This window comes from Eulemur rufifrons, chromosome 25, assembly GCF_041146395.1.
Source record: "Eulemur rufifrons isolate Redbay chromosome 25, OSU_ERuf_1, whole genome shotgun sequence".
Classification (NCBI taxonomy): Eukaryota; Metazoa; Chordata; class Mammalia; order Primates; family Lemuridae; genus Eulemur; species Eulemur rufifrons.
This window is the reverse complement of record NC_091007.1, coordinates 5517151-5535495: the sequence shown is the minus strand read 5'-3', so window position 1 is coordinate 5535495 and position 18345 is coordinate 5517151. Positions and strand designations below refer to the sequence as shown.

Genomic DNA, 18345 nt, shown 5'->3' with positions numbered 1-18345 from the left:
CCATCTTAAGACCAGCGCAGTGTACTGGGCAAATGTGAATGACTGAAATAGTTTAGAGTATCACCACGAATTAAGTGATAGGGAAAGAGAATGGCCAATGAGCTGAAGATTTCTATTTAGAAATACCATATCATAATCAAATCCAAGTCTGCCCTACCCCTACTTTATTTGCTATAAGTTTCTGGCCCATGAAAAATTAACATGAATAGGATAATGTGGCCATCCGTATATTTAGCAGAATATTCTATTGCTCTGTGTGTATGTGTGTGTGTGTGTGTGTGTATGTATTTCTGTGAGGTTTGAAGACTCTATCCTATCAGACTCTAACCTGTTATCTGGATTAATTATCTCCCCAGTAAAGGTTCATGTTTAAATAAATGCTCATAGAAGAAAATGTGACCCAGTGCTCAAACCTCTTGTTGGGTTACCAAAAATTGGGGGGCAGGGGTAGGTGAGGAAAGAGCCACACTGATAATTCATATTGTTTGCCTGAATGCCAAAGGCGGACAAAGAAAACCACACTCTTGCAGCCTTGTTAGATAGACGGATACCGTGGAGTTCTCCTAGAGGCCTGCACTTTCAGAGAAGTAATGACGTCTGTCCTCTCAGAAGTCGCAGGTATGCCAGCCGGTACCCCTCAATTAATTCACAACAAGGGAAAGGAAAAACGCAGTGGGAACCCCAGGCTAAAGCCAGTTGCCTTAAGACTAGATCTCGTCTCTGCCATTAATTTTAAAAATGAGCCCGGAATCCTCTTTTCCCAAAAGGTCATCTCCGTTTCACCTTGAACGCCTGCAATCTCCCGTGGGCCCTACCAACCTAGCCATTCTTTCTCCCGTTTTCCCAACCTCTGGCCTCACTTCCTAAAGCACCGAGTACCTGTAAGCAAATGACTTTGTCCCCAGGCCTCGCCGAGCTGTCGGGAGAGTAGTCCCCGTCCTGCCGAGACTGCTGCCTGCCTCGGGTCTTCCCCACGGCCACGGGGTTCACGGCCTCCAGGTGCGAGGGATTCGGCAGCATCGTCACGTGCAGCGGATGGTGCGCGCCGAAGTCCAGGTCCACGGAGGAGGTCAGGTGAGACAGGACGTCTCCGGTGGCCGAGAAATTCTCGGGAAATTCACTTAAGCCTCGCATTTTGCGGAACATCAGCTGTTACGAATGAACATGCAAGGAAAAAATACCTTTTATCACAACGGAGACTAGGGAAGAAGAGGTGGTTAGTTTAAATCATACAATAAAAGGCCGGGCGCAGTGGCTCACGCCTGTAATCCTAGCACTCTGGGAGGCCGAGGCGGGAGGATCGCTCAAGGTCAGGAGTTTGAGACCAGCCTGAGCAAGAGCGAGACCCCGTCTCTACTAAAAATAGAAAGAAATGATTTGGACAGCTAAAAAATATATATAGAAAAAATTAGCCAGGCATGCTAGCGCATGCCTGTAGTCCCAGCTATTTGGGAGACTGAGGCAGAAGGATTGCTTGAGCCCAGGAGTTTGAGGTTGCTGTGAGCTAGGCTGATGCCACGGCACTCTAGCCCGGGCAACAGAGCGAGACTCTGTCTCAAAAAAATAAAAATAAAAAATAAAGGTAGAGAGGAGGCCAGGCACAGGGGCCCTCGCCTGTCATCCCAGCACTCTGGGAGGCCGAGGCAGGAGGATCGCTTGAGGTCAGGAGTTCGAGACCAGCCTGAGCAAAAGTGAGACCCCCATCTCTACTAAAAATAGAAAAATTAGCTGGGCGTGGTGGTGTGCACCTGTAGTCCCAGCTACTTGGGAGGCTGAGGCAGGAGGATCGCTTGAGCAATGTATTAACATACTAAAAAAATCAGCCTGAATGCCAGTTCTCTCTGATTAAGTTCTATCAGTTAACTAAGCTATCTCCTGGACCAGCTGCTCGTATGCTTGGCTTTCTAAAAACAGTGACCGCCATTGGTTTTATTCTGTCACAGTCAGTTACACAGCGCTGGTGAGAAACACGGAGAGTCACCTTACCTCCGGAGGGAACTGCAGAAGGCCTGTCAGCAAATTCAGCCTCCCTCTGTGGGGCATCCCGATGACGACGTCGGTGATCCCGGCGTAGGCGGACATCTTCAGCAGCTCGTGGAAAAAGCCCATCATGCTTTCAGCCCCTTCGCCTCCATATCGCTTCACTGTGGCAAACTTGGTGGCCAAAAAGTGGTCAAACTCCTGCGGAGCATCACGTGAGACGTGTGAGCTGCTGGAAGGTACCCTGCTACTGGGGGGCGGGGGGAGGCAGACAAGTTTACATGCGTGTGAGAAGACCCCACACCACCACGTGGCCGCAACGGGGCCCCTTCACTGCACATCCCAGAGAGAGGCAAGTAACACAGGACGCGGTGGGAAAGCTCTGCTTAGGACCGCAGGCAGCAGGACGGGCTGCAGGGAGGACAGCCTAAGGGGTGGAATAACTTGCCCCAAGGGAAGCCCTTAGAGCCTGTGCTCTTCTGGACCAGGGGCCAGGCCCTAGGTGTCTGCTGCCTTTCCCAGTACGTCAGTTTTCGCCGTGGGCTCTACCGCACTGTGTGATCGGGACTGCAAGCTGTGCAGCTACCCAAACTACTGGGGAAAGGCTTCCTGTCCTCTGGACATGCCTGAGTCCTGCTCATGGCCCTGACGGAGATTCGGTTCCATTAATTTGTATCGAAGCCAGGTGCAGCAGCTCACACCTGTAATCCCAGCACTCTGGGAAGCCAAGGACGGAGGACTGCTTGAAGTCAGGAGTTCAAGACCAGCCTGAGCAAGAGCAAGACCCCGTCTCTACTAAAAATAGAAAAAATTAGGCCGGGCGCGGTGGCTCACGCCTGTAATCCTAGCACTCTGGGAGGCCAAGGTGGGCGGATCGTTTGAGCTCAGGAGTTCGAGACCAGCCTGAGCAAGAGCGAGACCCCATCTCTACTAAAAAAAATAGAAAGAAATTATATGGACAGCTAAAAATATATAGAGAAAAAATTAGCCGGGCATGGTGGTGCATGCCTGTAGTCCCAGCTACTCGGGAGGCTGAGACAGGAGGATCGCTTGAGCTCAGGAGTTTGAGGTTGCTGTGAGCTAGGCTAACGCCACGGCACTCACTCTAGCCTGGGCAACAGAGTGAGACTCTGTCTCAAAAAAAAAAAAATAAATAAAATAAAATAAAAAAAATAGAAAAAATTAGCTGGGTGTGGTAGTGCACACCTATAGTCCCAGCTGCTCGGGAGGCTGAGGTAGGAGGACCACTTGAGCCCAGGAGTTTGAGGTTGCTGTGAGCTGTGATGATGCCATGGCACTCTACCCAGGGCGACAGAAGGAGACTATGTCTCAAAACAAACAAAAAAATTGTATCGAGAGCCTCTTCTGTGCATAATCTTTTGATCACTTCATGTAAGTTCTTAAGAAATAGGATCTTAAGAAGTAAGAAGAGTGAGTAAACAAATACATAAGAATTATTTTGACTCTGAGGAGAACCAATAGCTGGACTGCTTGGCAATCTATGTTTTCTACTTAGAATAAAGTGTTGTGTGTTGTATCGTCTGCTGTGTTGAGGCAGTGGGGGGAAGGGGTAAGTTCAGAGAGTTAATGGCTTAATTCCCTCTCCTCAATACTTATATATCTTTGTAGGCAATAAGCCGACCTATGCCAGTGGTGTTAGATGCAGCTTTTATACCTGAGACTCTAGCATTAGCTTTGACAGATATTTTCGTTCCTCTGTGGTAAACGTCTCCTTTTTCAGTTCCTCGAACCGCTTGGCAAACCAGTCTTTCTCCTCCTGGCTCTGCAGTTGGGAGGTTTCAATAGAGATGTGCCCACAGTAGATGTCGTTGAGATAGGCCAACACTTCCTCAAGTGAGGCCTCTTCCTTCCCCATGTTCAATAATCCTAAGAAATGGAATCAAAGGGATCACTTTTTTTTTTTTTTTTTTTTTTTTTTTGAGACAGAGTCTCACTCTGTTGCCCAGGCTAGAGTGAGTGCCGTGGCGTCAGCCTAGCTCACAGCAACCTCAAACTCCTGAGCTCAAGGGATCCTCCTGTCTCAGCCTCCCGAGTAGCTGGGACTACAGGCATGCACCACCATGCCCGGCTAATTTTTTCTATATATATTTTTTAGCTGTCCATATAATTTCTTTCTATTTTTAGTAGAGATGGGGTCTCGCTCTTGCTCAGGCTGGTCTCGAACTCCTGAGCTCAAACGATCCGCCCACCTCGGCCTCCCAGAGTGCTAGGATTACAGGCGTGAGCCACCGCGCCCGGCCCAAAGGGATCACTTTTTAAAAATAATCAACCATGTAGCAAATTGATTGTGGAACATATCAAAATAATTACTTCAATTCAGAGCACTTTGTTCTTAATAACTCGGGTCATTATTAATGCTTACCTAGATTTTTCTAAAGATACCACTGAAAATATGGTCAAAGGCTATGAAGTAGTAAAACTAGGAGAAGAAAAAAAAAACTTTCTTCACAAGGACAGATCCCTGCTGCTTTATGCTAAGTTTTGATTCTACAGTAATTTCAATCTAAAAATTAAGACCTACCTTTCATCTGCTTTATAACTATAATATAAGCCTACTTCCTCTCTTTATCTGAAATATTTCCCCAAATCTTCAAGTCTTATCAGTAATGTCCATTATTAAACAGTTGGTCTCAATGTGAATTTAAGCACAGATTAATATTAATAGCAAAGAAACATTTTAAGGTGAAAGGAAATCTCCCTGAACCGCACCCAAAGAAAGGGAAGGTTTGCCCCTGTCATTAGCTCAGCACCAAATCAGTTATCAGTCATGTGCTGATCCTACAACAGGAATTAATTCCAATGTTTACTTTATAGTGCTTTTTATTTCTTATGATAGATCTTAGATCTTAGGTACTGGTCGACCAAACAACTTATAAAAATTGCTTTGCATATTGTATAACGTCTCTCTGCTTCACTTTTTAATCTATAAGCCAGGGGCAAACGATGTACCTGAGAGGTAGCTATGAAGATTAAATGAGGTAAGAAAGAACCCAAGTGTCCACCCGTGGATGAGGGAATAAACAATGAGGTACAGCCATGCAGTGGAATATTACTGAACCACATAAAGCAATGAAGTGCTGATTCATGCTACGACACGGATGAACCTTGAAAACATCATGCTAAAGTCAAAGAAGCCAGACACAAAAGACCAGCCATATAGCATGATCCCACTTACAGGAAGTGTCCACAAAAGGCAACACCATAGAGACAGAAAGTAGATTAGTGGTTGCCAGGGACTGGGGGGAGGGCAGAATCGGGAGGGACTGCCTAATGGGTACGGGGTTTCCTATGCAAAAGTCAGGAGAGACATAATGAAGAACTAGAAGCAATACCCGTAACGTTTGAGCAGGACAGAGATTCGAGAAACATTTAGGATGTGGAACTGCTGGGACCTGGTGGTGAACACCGCACAGAAGAGGAAGGAGCTAAGGAGAACGCCCCGGTCTCCACTCGGGCTGCTTAAGGAGCGATGGCTCTACAGGGAATATGGAATAGGGAACACAGGAGCAGACCAAGTCTGGGGGACGCAGGTAGCTTTGGGTTCAGGATGACAGTGAGGTAAGTGTCTGGAGAAATGTCCAGTATGCGGTTGTGTATGTGACTGAGGGTTCAAAAGAGAAACACGGTTGGCAAGCGGAGCGAGCATGTTCTCCTGGCATGACCGAAAGCACCGTCGCAGAAGTGGGAGGAAGGTGCTTCAGAGAAGGCAGTCTGTGAAGTCACTAAAAAAATCAAGTAAGGACTGAGAATGCGCATTTCCTTGGACCCGGCAGTTAAGGGGGCGCTGGAGAAGTCTGCAGGAGCAAGGACAGTAAGACAGCGGGGGCGAGGGCAGGCTGAAGCTGGTGTCACAGCAGCTGGGAGGGAAGGAAGCAGAAACAGTGACCACAGACTGTCCAAGATGGTCTGCTGGAAAAGCACGGGGAGACATGGGTGCTAGTTAAAAAGGAAAAAAACGGAGAAAGGATTTTAAAGATGTAAGAACTTTAAGGTTCTTTATGTGCTGAGAGGAAGGAGCCCATGGAGAAGAAGAAGAAATTGAAGACTTGGAAAGCGAAGAGACAATTCGTGGACTGAGAGCGCAGAGGAGGCAGGGAGTGGGGCTCGCAGACGGGCCAAGGGGTGAGCCAGGCTGAGCCGAGAGCCGCTTCCCCCCAAGGAAGGCAGGAGAGGGAGCAGGGTCACACCTGGGTCTAGACGTAGGTACACTTGTGAATGAGGGAATGGAAGTCGCTCCTACCTCACCTCCTCGGTGACAAAGGAAGGTAAGCATCGGTTGAGGGTGACGGTGGCAGGTTAGGAATTGTTCTACGATGAGTCAAAGGTATTGACTGAGTGGTATTAAGAGGACAGGACAGGCTGAAACCATGAGCCTCAAGTGGAACTGTGGTGAGATCGTGTCCCGCTAAGTTCAGGAGGCCTGGAAACGTCATACAGTTGTACTGATATTGCTGGGGGTTTGGAGAACAAGTGCAGTGGATAATAAGGACGCAAGCAAGTTGCAGGAGGCCGTGAAACTGGTTGCAATGAAGGAGTCTACACTGGGAAGTAAGGAAGAGAAAGCCAGAAGGGATTGATTAACAGACAAAAAAAAAAAAAAACCGAGAGGCGGAAGAATCCAGAGTCAGACTGGAGTCAGAGGTACGGCAGCCCAGCCGGCATGAGAAAGGAAAACGGCCCCAAGGACAGGTGCTGATGGCCAGGACGCTGGATATTGGAATTAAGATTTCAGAGGCGTGGCAGCAGCTAGCGCGGAGCGTAGGTGATGGTCTTAGACTAAAGAAAGCCACAAGTGGGGGGCCATGCTTCTAGCTGCCATTTAGCGGCAGGAGTTGCCATGGAGAAGATGGTGACCCAGACGCCAAATCTGCCCTTGGGGAATGCAGTGCAGGTCGGCTGTTGATTGCAGTGAGGTCCTCCAGTGGGCATGCGAGTTCTGGATGCAGTCCTAGCTACTCCGGAGGCTAAGGCGGGAGGATGGCTTGCGTCCAGCAGTTCGAGGCTGCAGTGAGCTGTAATCGTACTACTACGTTCCAGTACGTTCCAGCCTGGGCGACAGAGTGAGGCCCTGTCTCTAAAAAGCAAAGAACTAGAAAGGAGCCCAACCTCGTGTGGGCAGTTCTCCGCCCCGCCCTGGGGAGGATGGGCCGTACCTGCGGTGCTGAAGGGTCCCTGCAGGGTCTGCACCAGGGCTTGGATTTCAGGTACATTCTCCAGCAGGGCTTGTCCCGTGAAGAGCGGGTTGATTTTGGCGGCTTTGTGACCATGCTCACAATACGCTGTCACCAATCTGGCAAGGCCATGATCAACTACGTGGGAGGGAAACAACACAAACACTTTAGGAAATGCCCACAAACCACAAAACTCAGCTTTTCAAAGAAGCTGTTGTGGCCTGAAGCACTGTAAATGGCTCCTACCCACCATGTGGGCGGTTTTCAGGATAAAGACCATCAGAATCCAGGTAAATATGTTTATTTCCTTAAATTGATCTCATGATGGCTAAAGTTGGGAGGGGGAAAAAAGGAAATAGAACTATGAGTGTACATTTGTAAAAATAATTATTTTTTTCATCATCTGGTCATAAACAGCCTCCCCCCAAAAATAATCTAGACCATACCCACAGTTCTATTTTCATTCAAGGCAGCATATGCTTAAAGCAAGTGGGAGCACTGAGTATCTATAAAAACATTAGACTTCCAAGAAAGGGAATTTCATAATTCGAGTCCCTTAGGACTCCATTAAAATGAGATGGCTTCCTCTAACTTCACCTTAGGAACTTCATATATAACCACATTAAAAGCCAAATGAAGGAGTTTGAGGTTGCTGTGAGCTAGGCTGACGCCACGGCACTCACTCTAGCCTGGGCAACAGAGTGAGACTCTGTCTAAAAAAAAAAAAAAAAAAAAAGCCAAATGACTGTGTACCAGAATACAATATTCCATGCAGCTGGATTCAGTTTATATAATACCTTACATTCCCACCTCAAACATGACAGCTTTATAAAAGCAAATGTATTTTGCCACTTTTCTTGCAAAAAAAACCCCAAACGTTAAATAGGAAGTTTGTTGTGGTTCTTTCAGCTTTTTCCTAATCCTTTCTTAAATCACTGCCAAGATACATAAGGAAGGGTCACAGACTGAGAATAAATGATAGTGACCATTTATTGGGTACTAACTTTTGCTGCACACCATGCAGGATTTTTCCACACACATCATCTTACTTAATCCTGCAACAACTCTGAAACACGTGTCCTTATCTGCATAGGGATAAACTGAGACCCAAAAAGGTTAAGTGACTTGCAAAAGGTGACACAGCCCAGTAATGAAGAACCTGGAGTTTGAACTCGTGTCTTTGACTTCAATACAGTGTTTCACCTGTTACACCCAACAAAAGTTGAAAAGACCTGAGCCTATAGCAAAAGGGATGAGAGAACTAAACATCATCACGAAGACATTTTTTTTTAAAGTACAAGAGCTAATGTTTTTAGCCTTCTTTGGTCTGCATTTGTGTTTCAGAATTATCTACATTTTCAAAACTCTCTAATGCACTAAGATTTTCCCCAAACTGTTTTCCCGTGACTCCAGTAAAAGCTTCTGTTCTTCCCAATATGCCACATCCCACAACCGCGCTTCAACTACCAAAGCTCGGTGGCAAAGCTAGTAACTGCTAACGCTCTTTGGAATCCTGTGGCCCCCTCTCTTGATGGTCTCTAAACTCGGCCACTTTTTATAACGGAGGTCCCAAAACCTCCATGATAAAATTTATACCCTTGAATCACCACTTCTAAACCCATCTCCATTTTAAATTGGGATTATTGATAAATAAATTCAAGCTTCATTGGAAATTGAGGTTTACAGAGGTTAAAGTACAAGCTGCTACTAATAGCTAGCTACAAAAAACATTCATCACGGGTCAAATTTTAACTAGCGAAACCAATGCCATCTGAAAGGTTACCAGAAGCAAATTCAATATCTCTTTAAAGCCTTAATACAAGGGAAGTGTTAATGAATAATGTGGTCATTCTAAGTGGGCATTGATTTCAGCCAAGATAAACATATGCAGAAAGAAGTCCAGTGAGGGTGGAGGAGTGGGGCGGCTCCGTGACCTTAACTATTCCTCCTCCCATCTCACTGTCATCTCTGATGTGGGAGATGCCATGCCCTAGTAGGGTAGTCCTTTGATTTACTTTGCCAATACCAAAAAGTTATGGACATGATCCACCACACTAACGCAGTCATTCCTCTCCACCAAGATGGTACCGTGGGACAACTGGGAGACATCATGAAAAAGACTAAAGCCATTCAAACCACGTCCTTGGCCTCCTCAGCCTCCTGCTCTAGTTACTGGAACTGACCATAAGCGACACTTACACAGAAGTTAAGGAAAGACCCAGAGAGTCTCAACTGTCATCATTAGCAAAAAAAAAAAAAAAAAAGTTATTACTTTTTCTAAAACATAGTAATAATGTATTGCCCAATATATAAGGGCTTCCTTTCTTGACACTTGATGTTACAGCTGTACATGCAAAATTCAAATGCCCTAAATGTCACAAATAAATCATATATACAGGCCGGGTACAATGGCTCACGCCTGTAATCCTAGCACTCTGGGAGGCCGAGGTGGGAGGATCGCTTGAGCTCAGGAGTTTGAGACCAACCTGAGCAAAAGCAAGACCATCTCTACTAAAAAAAGAAAAAATTAGTCGGGTGTGGTGGTGCACACCTATAGTCCCAGCTACTCAGGAGGCTGAGGCACGAGGATTGCTTGTGCCAAGGAGTTTGAGGTTGCTGTGAGCTAGGCTGATGTCACGGCACTCTAGCCTGCGCAACAGAGTGAGACTCTGTCTCAAAATAAATAAATAAATAAAAGACCAGAGTTTTCAGGCTTAAAAACTTTTGTCTAGATAAGATTTTTGACTGTGTCAACTTGCTCATAGAATAGCCAGAAACGAAAAGACTGCAACTTAGGAATTTTCCAAGAGAATTGTACTGCCAAAGAATTCCCCCTAAAGTAACTCTCAAGCTCCAAATCTTATCAAAATAAAGTAGCCTGCTGAGCTGGGCATGGTGGCTCAGATCTGCTGTCCCAGCTACTCAGGAGGCCGAAGCAGGAGGATGGCCGGAGGCCAGGAGTTCAAGATAAGCCTGAGCAACCTAGGGAGCCCCTGTCTCTAAAAAAAATAAAAATAAGGGAGGGAGGCTGTGGAAGGGGTACAGCCCCAGGGGAGGCTATACTCTCCAGATACTGCCACAGAGATAACAGATAAGGAAGAACCCATAAGGCAAAGGACAGAAAGCAGAGTTGACAGGCCAAATAAACTACATATTCATATCAAGGAGCTTTTATCATTCCTCCTCAACAGGATTTGATAACTGTTTTAAACCAAGGACTGCTGCAGATTCCTCATTCTTCAGATAAGAATTCCCTTTGTCTATTGAAAGTGCACATACTGGGTGTATGGCAATTCAGAAAATTCCATACCAGGAGTAGCTACAGCCAGACCTGCTGGAGATGACTGCACATTCTCTAGAGGTAATGAACTTCAACTTTGATTCAGGAACTGAATAGAGTAGAAAGAATACATTGTACCTATGAAAAGAAAAGCTTAGGTTATTTGAGTGGCCAAAGGGGTAGAGTGTGATGGAGACTACGTTGTTTTCCAATTTCTATTTCCTCTTCTCTCTCAAATTAATTTTTAACTGGTACCTGGCCACCCTAAATAAAGACATGCTGTCTGTTTTCCCTTGCAGGTGTGTACAGACACGTGACCAAGTTCTGGCCAATGAGATGTGACTAAAAGTAATCTATGCAACTCTCTTTCCTCCTTTATCCCACACAGCCTAGTAGGAAGTAAGGATCTACAAGAAGAGTTAGTACAAAGTAATTTTCAGAAACAGGAAGAAAAAACTGTCACAGATCTACACGCAATGCTAATCTTGAAGAAAGTTACAAAATGGCCCACTTGTCTTTAAATTTTATTCAAAGTACTCTAAAAAATAAGGAAAATGAAAATAAAGTTATTACTCTTAGCAATAAAATTCTTTAAGCCAGATCTTCCAACTGTGCCACAAATGATTGTTTCCCAGCAGTGACGTTACTCTTCCCGATACCACACAAGATTGTACCCTTGCCCTGCAGTTCTGACTCCAGACTGAACTTTCAGATTTCACCAAGCACCTCACAACAGAATAAGTTCACTGCTAGTGACTGGGTGGGAAACGACTTGATGAGGGAAGAGGGAGGGGGGTGTATATAAAACCAGCTCCAGAGATATTCTTCAAACCAGCCCAAAGCTCCCAGGATGATTCTGATAGTCTTCCAGTCGAGAATCACGAGCCCCCAAGGCTTTTGGAAAGCAAGGCTTAGTTTTCAGCTACTAGGCTGTTGTCAGGATTCAAATTGAGACTGCATTGTGAGGAAAAATCTCAAACAAGATCATAATAGTTGTGCACTGAGCACACACTTGCATGATCAAGTGCAGAAAGGATTGTTTTTTTTTGTTTGTTTGTTTGTTTTTTTGAGACAGAGTCTCACTCTGTTGCCCAGGCTAGAGTGAGTGCCGTGGCGTCAGCCTAGCTCACAGCAACCTCAAACTCCTGAGCTCAAGCGATCCTCCTGTCTCAGCCTCCCGAGTAGCTGGGACTACAGGCATGCGCCACCATGCCCGGCTAATTTTTTCCATATATATATTTTTAGCTGTCCATATAATTTCTTTCTATTTTTAGTAGAGGTGGGGTCTCGCTCTTGCTCAGGCTGGTCTCGAACTCCTGAGCTCAAACGATCCGCCCACCTCGGCCTCCCAGAGTGCTAGGATTACAGGCGTGAGCCACCGCGCCCGGCCCAGAAAGGATTGTTAAACTTGTCCTGCACGTATACACATCCCTTATGGAATAGTGTTTGGCCAAGGGTGGCCATGGACCTCCTGCTAGCTAATGATGCATGTATGCCTGATACAATACATATTCCTGAACCTCATCTCAGATCACTGAACCTGTGGGGAAAGGAAGGGAGGGAGACCTGGGAACTGGCATTTTAAACATTTAAATCACTCTGCACATTTAAGTTTGAGAACAATTGCCATATAAAATTCTAGACCACTCAATCCGCAAAATGAAATAAGATATCTATAGTCTTACCTAACTTACCTAACTCAAGGAATTAACAATCTAGTTGGCCAAAATACCTTCCCTAAAAAACCCCATTGCATTCAAGAGAGAGAGAAATGAGGTTTGCTCTAAATGCCCCCTGGGGTGAAGAACAAGATAAGGAGGTTTCAGTGGGTAATGCAAGAGTCAAAGGTCAGATGCTTAGACGATGAAGGGATCTTCAACGTGAATCTAATAACTGGATGAAAGATGCCAAATGATTTTCCTCCAATAATCAAATCTGTATTCATCTACTCTATGAGGATAAAGACACAAAAACTTTAGAGTATAAACCACATGTCCCTTGTACATGAGCATGCAACAGAGGTTCCAAGAACTGATATTCATGACTGCTAACCCATTCAAACCACCAGAAATATGGTTCTAAGTTTAAAAAGAGTTTTAAACCCTAAAATTAAAAATAACAGGCTAGCTAGGTCGAGGAGACAAATACGTAATAAATATTAACACCAGGCTGCTGTCCAAGACCGCGAACTAACTGCCCTCTTCTCCCAGGCAGCACAGTCTTGGACCCCACGCCTGCTCACACTGAAGCCTCACAGATGGCCCTGGAAAAGTATCCTTGGGTTAACTCCAGGAACTGGGAGCTCTTGGAGTTTAACTTTTCCCACAGCCCCGCCTCCGCAAAGAGCTAGGTCCCCACGTGTCCACAACCGAAGAACAGAAAAGACAATTGCTTCCCAAACCAGGTCCGAGCTAGCAAGATGGGAGACCATCCAGGCGTGGAAATCAAGGGTCCCCAACTCCAGAGGCTGGAAGGGGGCTGACCCGATGCTGACAACACCCACGCCCGCCTGGCCGTCCCGGGCTCCCCTCCCCTTCCTCCCCACGGCCGCGCAAGCACAGGCCGGTCCCCGATCCCCTACCCGACGACCCCCCGGCAGCGCCCCACGGCACGCCGGGCAGGGAGGCTGCTGCGTCCCAGCCCCCATCCCACCGCCCCGGCCCAGTCCCCGACCTGGGGGGCGCGCCAGGCTGCCCCGGGGCTCCCGGCCCTCGGGCTTCCTTGGCCGGTAGCCGTAGACGCCGCGCTCGGTCTGGTAGCCGCGCCAGAGCAGGAGACGGAGAGCCCGGCCGAGCCCACGTCGTGCTGCTGTCACCGTGGCCGAGGCCATGTCCGATCTGGCCCTCGGGCCTGGAGACAACCGCGGGAGGACTGGGGGCAGCAGTCGCCGCGGAGAGCTCCGGGGCTCGGGCGGGGACAGTGCGATCCTCAGGGCGCCATGAGGGAGGCCGGAGCCCCGCCCCCGGACGACGCCCCCGCGCCTGATTGGCCGAGGGGCCTGTCCCTCGGAGCCAATGCGGGCAGCGGCCCTGCGGCGAAGCCACGCCCCACAATGGGGCGGGACTCGAGGGCGGTCTCAGGGGTCGAGCGGCCCTGGCTTTGGGCGACCTGGGACGTGAGGACCCCGCGGAGCGTTATCCGGTTTCTCATAAAAAACTGGATATAGCTGTGGAGCTCACGGTTTCCCGCCATGAGTGTTCGCCCATCCCCCCTCTCCTGGGAGCCTCAAAACCCGACCACACAGACCCAGCCTAGGATAGAAAGTGTCTGCGACTGAGACCGGGGGACGCAGAAAGGAAAGGTTGGGGGAGCTAGAAAATCAAACTCCCCATTTTTTTTCTTAAGAAACATTGAGAGAGGCCGGGCGGTGGCTCACGCCTGTAATCCTAGCACTCTGGGAGGCCGAGGCAAGCGGATTGCTTGAGCTCAGGAGTTCGAGACCAGCCTGAGCAAGAGCGAGACCCCCCCCCGACCCCCCCCCCCCGTCTCTACGAAAAATAGAAAGAAATTAGAGGGGCATGGTGGCACATGCCTATAGTCCCAGCTACCTGGGAGGCTGAGGCAGGAGGATCGCTTGAGCCCAGGAGTGTGAAGTTGCTGTGAGCAAGACTGACGCCAGGGCACTCTAGCCCAGGGAGGGGGAGGGGGGGAAGAGAGTGAGACTCTGTCTCAAAAAAAAGAAAGAAAGAAAGAAAGAAAGAAAGACTGAAAGAGAAAGAAGCAGCTAGGAGAGAGAGAGCATGGAAAAAGGGTTAGAATAGAAGTCAAAGAAATTGGACATGGTGATTACAGCAGTGGAGAGATATTCGAGATATTTGAGATTCTCGGTTGGTAGATCTCTGACTGAGTTTCCCAAATGATTTCATTCCATGACTTACCTTTAACTTTGCAAGTATGGACAGAAGAGGGGTGAGGGGAGGGTCTGCCTTCTTCCCTGGGCAGTCATCCCTCATTGCAGCCAGTTGTGCAGCTATATCCCAGACTCCTAAGAATGTTATACATACCAGCCCAAGATATCCTCCTTCCTCGTGCATGCAACCGATATTCCCACAAACACTCTGCTAGGTTACAAAGATAAACAAGACACAGTGTCTGCCCTCAGTCGGCTCCCAGTCTAGCCGTGGACTGAACCCTACACACAGCATGATAGCTGCCGTGACGCGGCCACTTGCAAATGCGCCGCAAGCACAGAGTAATGAAACCACCCTTATAAAATTAACAAAGGGCCACAAGGTGGGAAATGTCATAGGGGAAACATATACCTAACCAGCCGCTGACCCCTAGCTTGCTTTCCTATAATTGTTTACTACTCAGGAATCATATAACTGATGGCCTTGACGATTGATCCATAGCTTTCTTCATGGCTCCCAGAGATAACAACACTCTTGCAAAACCTAAGGCTAGTTTTTGAGATATCCTCCAGGCCCTGAGTTGGGGTAGAATGGCTGACCCACCTGGATCAGTGGCCCATATCAAGGAACTGACTCAACTGGTCTTGCGACCCCCATCCAAGAACTGACTCAGCAAAGAGAGCAATTTCTACACCCCTGTGGTTCCGCCCAGAACCCAGCCAATTAGCAGACCCAATTGCCTAGCATTTTGCCAGCCAAACTATCTTTTTTTTTTTTTTTTTTTTTTGTTGAGACAGAGTCTCACTTTGTTGCCCAGGCTAGAGTGAGTGCCGTGGCGTCAGCTTAGCTCACAGCAACCTCAGACTCCTCGGCTTAAGCGATCCTACTACTGCCTCAGCCTCCCGAGTAGCTGGGACTACAGGCATGTGCCACCATGCCCGGCTAATTTTTTCTATATAGATTTTTAGTTGTCCATATAATGTCTTTCTATTTTTTAGTAGAGACGGGGTCTCGCTCTTGCTCAGGCTGGTCTCGAACTCCTGACCTCGAGCGATCCACCCGCCTCAGGCTCCCATGGTGCTAGGATTACAGGCGTGAGCCACCGCGCCCCGGGCGAGCCAAACTATCTTTAAAAACCCTTTGTCCCAAATTCTCAGGGAGGCAGATTTGAGAACTTCCTCCCATCTCCTCACATGGTGCCTGTGATATTAAACTCTTTCTCTGCTGTAACCCCTGCTGTCTCAGTGTATTGGCTTCCTCTTAAGCAGGGGGCCATGAAATCTGCTAAGGCTGTCACAGTTAACATCCAGCAGAGACGAGTGGTGTCGGGGGAACCTCCAAGTAGAAGGGACATTAGAACAGAATCTAGAGGGATGAGGAGTTAGGCAAATGCACAAAGAGAAGAGCATGCCGAGGAGAGGGAAACGCATGAGCACAGAAGCCCGAGACAGGCTTCAAAGCATGGCACATGATTCCAAAAGACTGGAAACGTGGGTGTGAATTAAGAGAAGGCAGCAAAGGGTAGATATAGGATAACTGGCTGATTAAAACAGCTTTGAGTAGAAAGGAGGGGGTAATTACAGGATCAGTGTCCCTTGAGATCCCAGAGAAGACATGATCCACAAGTGAAAAGGCTATCCTTAGGCAGGAGCGAGGACATTTCATACAGTGTAAGAGGAGGAAAGGCAGGTACAAACGCAGGTGGGTTAATAGATTTGATAATGGGAAGACAAGGAAGTTCTTTTCTGATTCTAACTTTTGGTGAAAAAGCAAGATCAGCAGCTGAAAGAGGGAGTGAGAATATATGGAAGGAGGTTGGAAAGGGAAGAGAAGGTGTGAAATAAAGGGCTGGGAAAGTGACCTGACTGGAACTGTCATGATTTAGGGGATACCAAAGGTCCACTGAGCTTTCAAGACCAGTCAGAATGGTTGTGAGTTTTTTTCCAGATATATTTAACTCCTTTTGTAGGTACAGAGCAGGCAGGAGTTGAATGTAACCAAGGACGAAGTTTTGCTAAGCAGATATGTTGGAGATCTGGGGCAAGGCAGTGTTCACGTGGAGCCATGGAATGTAGGCTAGATCAGGGGAAGTGGAAGGGAGGTTTACATTGAAAAATTGGGCCGGGCGCGGTGGCTCACGCCTGTAATCCTAGCACTCTGGGAGGCCGAGGTGGGCGGATCCTTTGAGCTCAGGAGTTCGAGACCAGCCTGAGCAAGAGCGAGACCCCATCTCTACTAAAAATAGAAAGAAATTATATGGACAGCTAAAAATATATCTAGAAAAAATTAGCCGGGCATGGTGGCGCATGCCTGTAGTCCCAGCTACTCGGGAGGCTGAGACAGGAGGATCGCTTGAGCTCAGGAGTTTGAGGTTGCTGTGAGCTAGGCTGACGCCACGGCACTCACTCTAGCCTGGGCAACAGAGTGAGACTCTGTCTCAAAAAAAAAAAAGAAAAGAAAAAGAAAAATTGATAGGGTCAGTGGATTGAAGGTACCAGGGGGCAGTGAGTTGTTGAAGTGAGGATAATAGTGTAAGTGAACTGGTTATCAAATAGTGGGATGCTTGAAATTGAGATTTTGTATGGAAGGCAGAAACTGGTACTACAAGGATAGAAACTCCTTATTTTTTATTTTTATTTTTTTTAGACATGAGGTATCACTCTGTCACCTGGGCTAGAGTGCAGTGGCATCATCATAGCTCACTGCAGCCTTGATCTCCTGGACTCAAATGATTCTTCTGCCTCAGCCTTCAGGGTAGCTGGGACTATAGGCACATGCTACCACCTCCGGCTACTTTTTTTGTTTTTTCATTTTTTTAGAGACTGGGGTCTTGCTACATTGCCCAAGCTGGTCTTGAACTCCTGGCCTCAAGCTATCCTCTTACCCTGGTCTCCCAAGTTGCTGGGATTACAGAAGTGAGCCACCATGCCTGTCTCAGAAACCCCTTCTTAAAGCCTGTGGACCTCAGCTAAGCACCACTGACTCAAATTGGCAAAGTTCAAAATGTTTCCGAAGGTTTGATAGGTCGTTGGTAAAGGTAGAGGCAGTAAGTACTCTCATACACTGTTAGAAATATAAAATGGTACCAAGTCTATGGGGGGAAAATTGTTAATATCTTACAAAATAATATACATTCCATCTGACCCAGCAGTTCTACTTCTAGAAATTCATCCAAAGATAGACTTTCACACACAATTTTGTACCGATAAGAATATTCATTGTAGTATTGTCTATAATTTTTAAAAAAGATTGCAATTACCTAAATATCCAAAAATAGGGGATTAAATAAATCGTAGTCTTTCTCTACAATGGAATACTATAGAGCTGTAAAAAAGAATGAAGCAGCTCATTATGTATCCAATTGGAACAATTCCTAAGATATATTTTTAAGTGAAAAAAGCAAGAGTTAAAAGTAGTGTGCATAGAATACCTATCTTAGAGAATGAAAGTGTATAGATTTTAAAACTTCATAATAAAAATCACTCATTTTTGTGGATACACCAAGGAAATTTTTTTTTTTTTGAGTCACAGTCTTGCTCTGTCACCCAGGCTAGAGTGCCATGGCATTAGCCAGCTCACAGCAACCTCAAACTCCTGGGCTCAAACAATCCTCCTGCCTCAGCCTCCTGAGTAGCTGGGACTACAGGTATATGCCACCATGCCCGGATAATTTTTTCTATTTTTAGTTGTCCAGCTCATTTCTTTCTATTTTTTAGTAGAGATGGAGGTCTGCGATCTTGCTGAGGCTGGTCTTGAACTCCTGACCTCCTCGATTGATCCTCCCATCCCAGCCTCCCAGAGTTCTAGGGTTACAGGCCTGAGCTACCACACCCAGCCAGCAAAAGTCCTTTTGTTTCTAATGTTCTGTAATCTGGTGACTCACAGGCCTACTGAACCTGGGAGTGCTGATCACAAAGTAGAAACACAACCTTGTTTACTTCACTGAAAGCCCATTGATCATATCTTCATCTGACGGGAAGCAGCAGGCAACTGTTTATTGAGTTACTATTTACTGAGTACCTCCTGTGTGCCAGCACCATGC

The 18345-nt window shown here is 47.0% G+C and overlaps 1 protein-coding gene across 1 annotated transcript in view; it reads right to left on the bottom strand.

The window, feature by feature from the left end:
* The window catches only part of DHTKD1 (dehydrogenase E1 and transketolase domain containing 1), a 36939-nt gene extending 23541 nt beyond the window's left edge, over positions 1-13398 (bottom strand). The window contains exons 1-5 of the mRNA XM_069458893.1: positions 13126-13398; positions 7155-7310; positions 3656-3867; positions 1987-2181; positions 880-1149 (exon numbers count right to left, since the gene is read on the bottom strand). Of these exons, the coding sequence (XP_069314994.1) occupies positions 880-1149; positions 1987-2181; positions 3656-3867; positions 7155-7310; positions 13126-13282 (990 nt within the window). The 5' untranslated portion in view covers positions 13283-13398. The remainder of the gene's footprint in view (positions 1-879; positions 1150-1986; positions 2182-3655; positions 3868-7154; positions 7311-13125) is intronic.
* Between the last annotated feature and the right edge of the window lie 4947 nt (positions 13399-18345).